The following is a 12,501-nucleotide window of genomic DNA, read 5'->3' as shown; positions in this document are numbered from 1 at the left end:
TATTATTCTATAAGTGACGTCACCATTCAGTCATCTTGCCCCCCCCCCACATGCACACACACCTACCAATTAAAATATCCACACAATTTTCAAGAATATACCCGAATTGTGGAAATGTTTATTTTAAGGGGATGTTACAGTAAACTAAAATTGATAGGGTCATACAATATGATTTAATACTATTCTACATAATTTAAATTATTCAGTAAGAATATAGCATCAGGGAATATTCTTATTTGTCATGTTTGTGACGTGGTATAATAATGATAGGCAAAATAGAGACGAAATCAACAAAGTCTTTCTCTATACATTAACATGACATGAATAATAGTTAATGTATTCTTGTACATTACTGAAAAATACTGTCAAATAAATCCAAATTTAGTTTCACCATCCAAATAAAATGTTAAATGATCGATGATGAACAAAACAAAGTTTATCCAAACAATACAAATAAGATGATATTCTCACAACGCGGATATTCTCTTGCGAATGCAGAAATATTTCTTAAAACTTGATATGAAATGACAGTTTTCCCCTAAAGGACTCTAAAATCTGCCTTTTGAACTCTCTCGTTCTGACCTCCTCGTATCATATGATAATGTACACTGCAGGAGATTAAACTGCTTGGAGACAAATATATATTTCATAGGCATTATATATTATTCAAGTTCAAACAGGTCTAACATTCCACGATATGGAAAGATAGCCCCAAATATTTTTGTCATGATTACCATAATTTCCTTTTGTTGTCGAAATTTAAAGGTGAATTTCAAAACGAAATTTTGAGGGCGTATTCGCAAATTTAAATAAAAAGAACAGCAAACTGTTTCCATTTCGCAATTGAAACAAATACTTCAAAGCGATAATATCATTAGTTCTGAATAGAGTGATCAATACATATTTATTTCCAAGTATTCATACTTTGTTGACATTTGCATGTACAATATTTGCGATTGTATATAAAACAATGATAAATTGAAAAAAAACGTCATGTTTACTAATTGTATAATCACGATGATATACTTTCCGGACAAATATACACGATGTAGGTCGCGAGAAATGTGTTTATAATTTGTTCTCTACAGATTACTAAACATCCTGTTTCAGAGTATTTTGTGTATATGTTTCTGGATATTTTCCCATTTTTCATCGCCGTGATTCATTAATAATCCACGCACCCCTGGATCACTGAACTGATAATCCCATAATACGTGGGGGGGGGGGGCTTTCGTACCCGCCCCATCATAAAATGTCAGGCTTTTTCAGTGTGGGAAAAAAATCTCGAAAAGTATACCTGAAAGAATATACCCACTACTTAGAAGGATCTTTTTTAATTTTTGATAAAATAATTGATGTAAAGCAAAAGGCATATTTTATAGGAATGCGAGAGTCTTAAATCATAACCTTTGGGTTATTTTAAATCCTGAACAAGTTCTCGTAATTTATTGGTATATATTGGGTCGGACGGGGGTGAAAACGCCTGAAAACATATACTAGGATTCACAGAGTACTAACCTGATTTGAACTGCATTAATATTCAGTCAAAGTTAAGGCTTTTTTAATTATCAAGAGTTTAATCAATTTTTCATTTATCAATCTAATAAAAAATAAGCGGAGTGTAAAATCTTGGTAGGGAATATGTAAGCAGTGGATGTACATTATGTACCTGGCCTAGCTATATGGACTTTTCTCTGATTTCTAGGGAGAAATGTTTTATTCATTGACATCTTCTCTCTGATATTTATTTCCTACCACCGTCAAATTTGCATGGAATTTAGAGTTTACTTATTAACAACGGGTGGTCTAAATTATGCAAATTTAGGCGTTTTTATTTTGGGATAATGAGTAATTCAACGATCGAAGTTTTATAATCTGCTGTTATGCGCTTATTGATTGGATTAAGAGGGTACATATTGGCTCAATCTTTGGATTCGTTATCTAAATATCGTTATATCACATGATCTGCCTACCTAGATGTATGTTACGTATCTATCTTTAAATGTGTATGTACATGTATATCTATCACTCTGCATTTCTCCCTTCATACCTTCCTGTCTACCCACATATACGTCAACCTATCTATCTATCTATGAATCTATCTAATCTATCTAATCTATCTATCTATTTATCTATTCATCTAACTATTCATGTACTCCTGTACTCACGACTTTGTTTCTATCGAAACAAATTGTTATGGTGAGATTCTAATTAGATGGGACAGTTTAGTCATGACTAATTCTCCTTTCTGCTAACTCTGCCTCGCTTCGATCCTTACTTGTAGACCCCCCCCCCCCCTCTATCTGTCTCTATCTATAGTTAGCTATCTATCTATCCATCTACCAACCTACATACCTATTATTTATCGCTGTATTTTATAAAATAATATGAACAATATGAGGCAAAGAAGTTTCACCTTTTTGCTCAAGCCGACCTTGAAAAAATGACCTGGCACATACATCAAAAGGCACTTTTTGAGCTCAGTCAATCCAGATTTTGATAAAAAACTAAGCTCCACGGAAACGAAAATTAAAAGTGACAAAAATCATGTTGTAGATGAAACCTTATTGAAATTGGGCTGCCCTTTCCATCTATATTTTCTTGGTTTACCTTTCAAGATACAAATCTCTACAACTGTTTCCACCCAAATGCCACTGGAGAATCTCACTCGAGACCGATCAAAGCTATTACGTTATTGTCCATGGCATGCAGTTGATCGATATAGAGTCAGTAGCGTTGGTGTGACTTTAGCATTGTTATAAACAACTGGCGACGGAATTGGCTCTCCATTTCCCGAAAAATCGCAAAAACTGTAATCGAAGGACACTGCCATGGGCTGCCATGTGTGCATCTACAATGCTCTTTTATCCTGCTTTCAAATAAATGGAAATGCTTTATGCATTATTGGTAACTAGGTGTGCACTTGTTTTAAAAAAAATGTTCTCTTTATTCTTTTTTATAGGGGGTCAACTTTTGCCTCTACTTAATGGTACACATATAGTAGTCGAAGTTGTCCATGACTATCATGACTATGTGTTAATTCTCCAGTTGGTAAACAATGAAATTTGGGTTGATTCGCTACTTGTGGAAGGGATGGCGGTTAATTATTAAATTTCCTTTCAGAATTTCCTCTGAGGCCAGTCAATAAGCAAGAATCTGATGATTTTTTGCACTGATACGTAATGTATAAAGGTAATCTTTAGCTCATGTGTTTGATGCGCATGTTAACATGATATATATTGATCTACTATTAATACCCTATTTATGAATAGCTACCGTCATGAAAGAGGTACAACTGTAATGGAACTTTACCCCCCCCCCTCCTCCTCCTCCTCACGTGTCTACGCGTAAAGAAACTACAAAGTTTGGTTTTTAGTTATTTAATTGCAAAATCTTACCTAATAATTATGGCATATGCCTACACAAAGCACGTAGGGATATCAAGTTACACCTATCAGCAATATGCCTATTAGACATGTTAGATAATGCAATACGCATTGCCAATACAAAAATGAAAATATCTAATTTCGCTAAATTTTAACGTAAATAAGTTTGAGAAATATTCATGGGTAGAGAGTGGCGAAATAAATAATTTGCTGAACAAGATATTCCGATAAATACTTACATCGATGGTGACTTCACCGGTGAAGTAATTCGTGGTCAGATTGGGATGAAGTAGTAGATGATAGTGAGTTGGCTTGACGGTGGTCGGTAGCCGTAATTCGTGCCACTCCTCATTATTGGTCACGCCGGGTCCGGCATCGTGTTTGGGTACGTCACCAGCGCTCTCAGCATCATTGACCACCCCTTCGACCGGAGGCGCCTCGCAGATCTCAGTCTGGGGTAAGAGACCGCACATCAGTCCGACCATGAGGCAAAGACATCCTGCCAAAACAACGGCAGCAACCATTTGACTCTTACGGATGAAATATCCACTTTTCGACTCCGGTTCATCCATTTTGTCGCCTTTCTTTTGATTTCAATACGACAATAAACGCAGCAGGCGATCTATCCAAGTTCGAGTCAACAATGATCTGTTCCCGTGTCTTCTGCAACAGCCCTTGTAGCCTACCCTGGCGCAACGCCTTCGCAACTTATCTGCTCCGTGCGTTTTACAGTAGCAGACAGTTGCTGTCCGATATCATTCAACGATCACTGCCTACTACTATCGATTTACCCTTACGTAGCAACCAGTAGCCCACTCTCATAAAGCTATTGACTCAAAAGAGGATACAGTTGATATATTTACCGACTTTAAAAGGTTACGACGATCATAACAGTTATAACCTCTCCTATAGAGTGTATGTCGTGAACAAAATAAATAGCAATGAATGAAAAGTTATCAGTATTAGCCTGGTCAAAGTTCATTATTGGGTAATATTATATAGGAACGCCCACCGTGATATGATTAAAACCCTCGATTTCTTCGTGTAGATCTGAATAAAATACAGATAAACTATTTAGGACAAACATCACTGCACATTCATGATAGCAAATATCATCATTGTCAACAACTTTGCGGTTAATTTATGAAATGATATCTTCCGTATTCAGTCATTTAAGAATCGATTCGACACAGAGATATATTTCATGATATAATTTTGTTACAATTAGTGTATGTTCCATGTTTGCACTGTTGTGAGTCTGTTCAACCGAGAATGATTTTTGTTTGTGTGTGAGGGTGTGTGTATGTTCGTGTCATCATTTTATAAAAGTATAAAAGTGAAATATGATTAAAACAAGATTCTTGGCTTGAAAGAAGAAATGTTTGCAGATTATCTTGTTATTTTCTCTTGGATAGGCAAGACTTAAATGAAATATTTTTTCAAGTGATAATGAAATGATATAAAAATTCATGAAATCAATCATTGGGTTTGATTCAATGTTATAGTTTCATTTTATCGTATTAATTAAGAAATCCATATCAAATTCAACATTATTATGATCTCTCTTGTCACTTGAATTCCACAATCGAAAGGCACCTATTAATAACTTTCATGATAAAAGGACTTTCTAAAAAATCAAAGGAAGCAAAAATACAATATAAATATACAACTTCTGGTTTTTCATATTTAATGAGCCTGATGCGGACCAATGCTGCTATAAATATCAATCAAATTTCATGAATTTTTTATCATCGTATTAAGAATAATCATTCACTTTGTATGATGTGCCATCATTCTGCTTGATTATATTTATACCTGAGTAATTTATTTGTTTCTTTGTTTTGTTTTGTTAGTGCATGTCTATTATCTTTCTATAAACCAGTGGAATACAAATTTCTTTGTAATTCTTATGTTGCGAATACAAAATAAAATATCTTGTATGTTTCAGGTCATGCCTTCAAATCTATAATAAAATTTCGTAATGTAGGTGAAACTTAAAATCTAAAACCTGCTACAAAATAATTATTTTCATCTGACAAAAGTTGCTATTTTTACATTTTGGTATTTATTTAGCCCAAATGATTTTTAGATCATGATAAAGCTAAATGTGTATGTGTTAAAATGATATAGGTTTTAAAATAAGAAAAGGTTTACTCGGGTCAAGATCACACTTTTCATTAGCCAAGTACATTAAGCACCTTGAAAATAAGAATACTGCACTCTGATTGGTTAAAAAGACCACATACCCACCCTAATTCCAACGGTTTTCATGCTGGGAACCCTCCAATGTTATAAGCATCTCTTCAAATTACCCGCGCCTGTTGCTTTGAAACCTTATCCAGCCAATCTGAACTCTGGATATCATGCTACTCCAAAATTTGAGAAATCTCGCCTTGCATCCTGGAGGGAAAAGTGTGATCTTAAAAGGTGCAGCATATCAAGAGCGACATTGTGAGAAAGCACAGGATTTCGGCTTTGTGGTGATATGTTATATAGGATTACATATCATTGAGGCTCAAAATAAAAATGTTTGCACAATTTGAAAATAATGCAGACGAAGAAAATTCAGTTTTGAGGCACATTTCATTTATTTATCCATATATTTTTAAACAAAATAATTGACCAATATGAAAGAGAATCATTTACTATCATGTCCATTGTGCAATGATATTTAATTTGTTTTTTAGGATAAAGTAGGTAAATTCTTAGAGGAAGAAAATCTCATGATTCACGATATTTTGCAGTGAGGTGGATTCACCCACGAGAGGATGTGGATGGATACGGCCTTTATGCTCATTAGCCATGTTAGCACATTAGGGACATGCGGTCTGCCTGCACCAGTTACAGGTTCCATGGCAGTTGCTCCGATGGCAATTGCTCCGCCATGAATTCCAATAGAATTACCAACTTTAACCATGTTAACCTTGGATTTAACACTGTACCCTATCCTAGACCTAGCCCAAACCCTATTGCAACGCTAAACATAACCCTCTTGGCCCATAGACGAAATAAAGTCCGAAGCAATTGTCGCCGGATTAAATGTCGTGTCACCCAATTGCAAGACCCGACTTCAAATCGACGGAAGCCACAGGATGTGATTGAAAATAACGTGATTTAGCTATGATCGCCCTGGAGGCAGTTTGAGTCCTGACTATATACAGTACACAGGCTCCTCATTGACTCGGAATATGCTGGGGGTTCTATAACGAAAGGTCCAGATCGGACAAGAAAAGAGGAACTTTAAGCCCTGAATGGAACTTGGAGTTAAACACTTGCCCAGTCTTTGCCAAATATGTGTATTTATATTATATTGATGTTTAAATAGTACATCCTGACGATCTGGAGGTGTCCATATTTGCGCCCATTCAAAAGAAACCTAAAGCGCACACTGTAAGATTTCCGAACTTTAGTAAAGGTGCCACTCCACTGTAACGATCTAATGTAAAACCCCTATCATTAAATCGGCGGCGGGGGGGGGGGCGAAGAGGAGTCGGTTGGCATCGGGGCAGCGTAATAGCAACGTTGTGAGGACGGGCTAACAGCGGGCCTAATATTCAGATGGGTGTGGTCGGCTAAAAAACAAAAATTGAACATGTTCAAAATTGTCATGCCGATCTTCCCGATCAGATTAACACCTATCATTTTGAATCGTGGTGGGAAAGGGAAAAAGTGTCAACGACTCGGTGTGAAGACGTGGGATGGCCGTAATCAGGTCTTTCATGGCGTACTAACAGTGGCACGCGGACGTAATTGACGCCCCTTTCATTTGGACACTTTTTTTTCGCTAGGATCCTGCCCGATCTGAAGTTTTACCAAATCGTAGCAATATTGCCATACTGGAACAGTACCACTGCCAAAGTACATACAGCATATATCAGGCCCAGCATAAAAAATCGACTTCATGATGATGTAATCAGGAGTGATCGTCGCCTGAAATAAGTTAGATTGCAAAAAGCGGTAAAATGTATAATTATGCATACAATAATTCTAGATGTATCATATTCATCTTTTCATGATTTCATTTAATGCTCTATTTTGTGGGATTTAGCATTCTTAGTGCAAAACTGGGCCTCAGAATCAAAACTGATTTTTAATCATTTTGTCGGAAGCATTTTGATGTTTCCATTGAGCTATATCGTGATAAGGTTCATAATGTAGTGGCAAATGCCATAGCACGCACTCAGACATTAGGACCGTTTTGTAAATACTGCCTCCTGATAACGCCCCAAGGTCCTCAAAAGCAAACATCAATTAAAAACAAATGATAAAATAAAAAAGGGGGAAAGGAGGTGCGTTGTCACCTGCCCGAACTGGCAAAAATACAAGGGATGTTTTATGAAATTGTCCTTATGCCTATATGCTACGCACAACTTAATGCAAGACTGCTAAGCAAGATTTTCAAATCATTTCCATTAGCTTATTCAGATTCTTAACAAACATCTGAATACAAGGTTTGTATTTTTTCAAAACCTAATTTATTATACACATGTAGTTTATTAAAGACAGGAGAATGTTAAATGAGGGTTATACCTCATTTTAAAATGACATGTTTGCTTCATTTTGCTGTATTGTATTTCTGCACATGACAATTTCCATCGAGTTTCCTTAATTTGATAGTTTCTTCGCTCGCGAAATTTATGCCTGTCTGGTTCTACAATACTGATCCAGGGGGCAGAGTGGGTTTTGGCCCGCCCCCAGACATTTCTTTTCTAAGAAAAAAATTGTATGCATGAAAAACTAGATAATAAAACCATAATTTCTCATTTTTAACTTTAAGGGACAATGTGTTTTTTTAAGGGGGGTGGAGGTGTCTTTATGATGGTGACCGTTGACTTTTTTTTTTTTTGGGGGGGGGTGTAGAAATAATTTTTGTGTACACAACTGCCCCCTCACATGTCAATTCTTTACCCGCACTGGCGTACAGATGGGAGGCTTGGAGGTCTCTTGCCCCCCTCCAAATATATCAATAAATAAATAAATGAATAAATAAATAAATAAATAAATGAATAAATAAATAAATAAATAATCAATAATTAAATAAATAAATAAATAAATATATAAATAAATAAATAAATAAATGAATAAATAAATAAATCAGAACCAGGAAGAAAAAAATAAGAATAGGGATAAGGGTGAAAATTATGATTTTGTTAGTTTGAACATCATAAACGATCACAAACTTTCATTGATATTTGCGATGAAAATGTCGAAATTTTTGCTCGCTCACTTCGCTCACAACTATCTTTTAATCTTACACGATACGCCATGTCGAGCCCCCTCAATTTTTGGGCTCATTAGGTCACTGTTTACCCGCCTCTGAATTAAATGTATGGTGGTGATTACTTAATCTACTCAGCAACGGATCCAGATTTTGAAGGGGACTGAGTGGCACAAGACGACCGAAAGGGGCGTAATTTGTTTTCAATCAAAAAGGACTGAGTTACACAACCCTGAACGGTGCTTGTTATCAGATCAAATCTTTAATTTCTTACCTTATCCCCCATTTGCTTTTTAAAATATTGTTGGGGTAGCAAATTCCTCTGATCTATACATGTATATTATCAGATCGGTGCAAATGAACAGATAATTGCTATCTGTTATATATAACGCAACTATCATCACTCCCCCCAACACGTATGGTAGTGGATCGTATTACCGAACACTTTTCATGAATTTGATCATATCAAACACATTATTCCAATAAAATTCACCAAACTTTCACCATAAATACACAAATACCTACAAAATATAAATATGCAGAAATTTTGCCGAAATTGTTTTTCATTTTTACGACATCAGCTTCCAATCGGACCCCTCTTCGCAAGTGAAATATTTTGGTCACTTGAAAAGGTATCGTATTACCGAACGTGTGTTTTCTATGGGAAAAGTTGGGAAAACAACAAAGTCACTGATGAGCTATTTTGACCATATTTTATTGTTTTGAGGATATAAAGACTTCGAAATTGTGTTTTTGATAATTTTTCATCATTTTTCTATTTAAGTTCCTTTTGGAAGGAAGTTGCAAAGGTTTGAGCGTATTTGATTATTTTCTGACGCATATGATGCGCGCGTTCGGTAATACAAGGCCGGTCGGTAATATAATCACTCACTATACTATATCAGCAAAAAAAAAATGTCTTTTTTGAACAGTGTATTGGAATTCCCTGCCCAACGACTTCAAAGAATCTCCAAGCCTTAATATTTTTAAACACAAACTTAAAAATATGCTAATTTGCCAATACTTCACATAAACAAGTCAAGCTAATACATAAACTAAAACTATAAAATAACCTAACCTTTAACTACCTATAAATTTGTCAAATATTACTTTTTCTTAAAAAATGACACTACGACATGCAACAATGCATTACGACCTGTGCACCTGCCATGTTCCTCTTTTCGTTTTCAGTTTTTATTTGCACCTCCCTTCTCTCCCTCTTTCTTTCCTTTGCCTCTTTATTTCTTCCTAATATAATTTTGTAAGTTCTTTTTACAAAATCATCATTACTATTTTCGTTATCATTGTAATTATCATTATTTGACCTACTTTCTCTTATATTTATTGTCACTTATTCGCTTTATCTTGATATTTTGTAGATTATTTGTTCTAATCTCGTCTTCCGTGTCCGTTTCCATTTTTGTATATATTTTGTTAATTCGTATTTAAACTAAATTTAGGGACTTGCCTTCTGAAGCTTTGCTTTTCTTACCAAGTCATTCTTGGTTCATGTCCACATTCTTTTTCTAGATGATAATAATAATATAGGATATTTATACTGCGCACATATCCACCTTGTTAGGTGCTCAAGGCGCTCCTATATTACCCGACTAAGCTAGGCGTTCATAGCGCACACAGCTTCTTAAGGAATTACTTCCTACCGGTACCCATTTACCTGATGAAAAAATGATGAAATAATTGCAACTCAATTTAGTTTTGTTTAATTTATCTTCAATATTTGTTATGAAATGTCATAACATATGATTCTGTATTACATTAGATATGTGTTGTTACTTTGTTTATATTTTGAAAATTTTGTTGAACGGAAATAAATAAATCTAAAATCTAAATCTATTCAGATCAGTGCTGTACACAATTATGTACATATACAAGCCCTTAGCCGGGGGGGGGGTACGAATTACCAAACAATTTTGACTGATACCCTTTTGGGGGCTTATTTTTTCTTTGCTTGTCAAATATGTCAGAATCAAAGGCCCAACGGTAAATGCTGATGCCCTCTTTTTTTTGCTTGTCAAAATTTGAAGAGAAGGGATCGAACCCCCTAGCAACGGGCCTGATGATGTATATATTTTATATACCAGGCAAATACACCCCCCTCCCTTATGATCCATAAAGGAGCAGTTTTGAATTGTAAATGCAACTTTTTTTCCATGAGATATATTGATTGCATTTCGACCTTTTCGTCAGAAAATTGTATGCCGCCCCCATTCTGCCATCATTAAATAGTTCCCTACTCTGACAGAAATGAAATAGCGTGCGCTTATTTTGTTCATCTTCAAATTTCCATTCAGTTTTAATTCTTTTCTGTGGAATCAATAGCAGGGCATCGTCTCAACATGCGATATCAGTATTGAATCAAATTCAGATTGAGATCGCTTACAAAATTGAGGATTATTACTAAGTCTTGTTTATACAGGGTAGCCTCATCAGTAGCGGACACTGTTCTCCCAGTTACGAATGTAAGGATCATAGCCAATCTCTAATTGGACAAAATGAATTGAATATGGAAGTTGCTATTATACACAACAGTCCATCTATCCCGGAATTCCAACCACTCTGTAAGAACTCCATTGGTTGATTTACCATAGGAATCTATTATTTTCACACCAGAGCGGTAATGAAACAGCACCAGTTTGGAATGAAACCGATGTCGTTTTAATACTAATTGGTGTTGTATTAACACCTATCTGGTGTTAGACCGAAACCAAACTGGTGTTGTTTAACACTTCTCTAGTGTGGACATAGATTCCGGGATGGTGGTATATCAATACCAGAGTTTTTGCAATGCAGGGCCCCATCCTACAAAGAGCTACGATTGATCCGATCGGTCTCAAGTGTATGGAAACCTATCAATACCATTTTTTTCCTCAGGGAATTTGCACAGTATCCTTTGTAACCGACAATAAGCACACTGAATTTTCAAGAATACTATATATTTATGAATGGACATCTTGTCTAGAAAATATGTTAAACAAACATGCTCTTAGATGATGACGCTGTTGGCTTTCCATAGTTGTAGCTGATTGTATCAATCGCAATTCTTTGTAAAATGTGGACCATAAGTGCTCGAAATGAATGAAAACTTACCAAAATCTTCACCAGACATCATTTCCATTTACTCTATAATGACATGGTCTTGTGTTGTTCTTTTATGCGAATTCTCACTTTAGCCCACTCGCAATTTGAGTTTAAATTCAAACTGTCGAAAATTCAAATCGTTTATAAGACGGCCCCATGAGAACAATCAATCTGGACCTTTTAGTATGTCGATCATATCATAATTATTGTATTTCAGTTTGATATCACACAGAGGGTTTCTTTTTATAAAAAAAATAATCTTTTTGAGGACTGCTGATGTTATGATATCGGGTAGAGTCGACATCGACAGTCGACTTGTGAGGGCGGTATAACCATTTTCACCCTGTCTTAAATTTTGGCGCAGGGTCAATAATGTAAAGTATTAAGGTATGTATTATTTCAATATTCTATTATTGCACATTTACAGTGATCGTCATCTCACTTTTCACTTTCTGATATTCTCTATGAAGAATTGAATTCTCGGTGTATTAAGTGTCCCTTTTCGTTGATTTTTTATATTATCTATTAAATAAAAAAGGGCTATTCGAAGATTTTTCCAACAAATCATAATGACAGCTTAATAGTAAACTCTATATAAAGAGATTATCCTTTTCTATTCTCCTTAACTCAATCTTAAGATTAAGTTTCATAAAAAAGATATAAATTAATAATATAAATCTTCTTATTGTTATTTTGTATTTGATTTTGTCGTGAAAGGGAATCCTTTAAAGTAATTAAAGGTCAAGTCCACCTCAGAAAAATGTTGATTTGAATCAATAGATAAAAATCAGACAAGCA

The 12,501-nt window shown here is 35.2% G+C and overlaps 1 protein-coding gene across 1 annotated transcript in view; it reads right to left on the bottom strand.

Annotated features, from left to right (window-relative positions):
• Positions 1-4,253, bottom strand: part of LOC121431674 (glutamyl aminopeptidase-like) — a 45,622-nt gene extending 41,369 nt beyond the window's left edge. Inside the window, exon 1 of the mRNA XM_041629322.1 lies at positions 3,626-4,253. Within this exon, the coding sequence (XP_041485256.1) occupies positions 3,626-3,958 (333 nt within the window). The 5' untranslated portion in view covers positions 3,959-4,253. The remainder of the gene's footprint in view (positions 1-3,625) is intronic.
• Between the last annotated feature and the right edge of the window lie 8,248 nt (positions 4,254-12,501).

Source organism: Lytechinus variegatus, chromosome 18 (assembly GCF_018143015.1).
Source record: "Lytechinus variegatus isolate NC3 chromosome 18, Lvar_3.0, whole genome shotgun sequence".
Lineage (NCBI taxonomy): Eukaryota > Metazoa > Echinodermata > Echinoidea > Temnopleuroida > Toxopneustidae > Lytechinus > Lytechinus variegatus.
The sequence above is the reverse complement of the archived record's forward strand: the minus strand, read 5'-3'. Positions and strand labels throughout refer to the sequence as shown.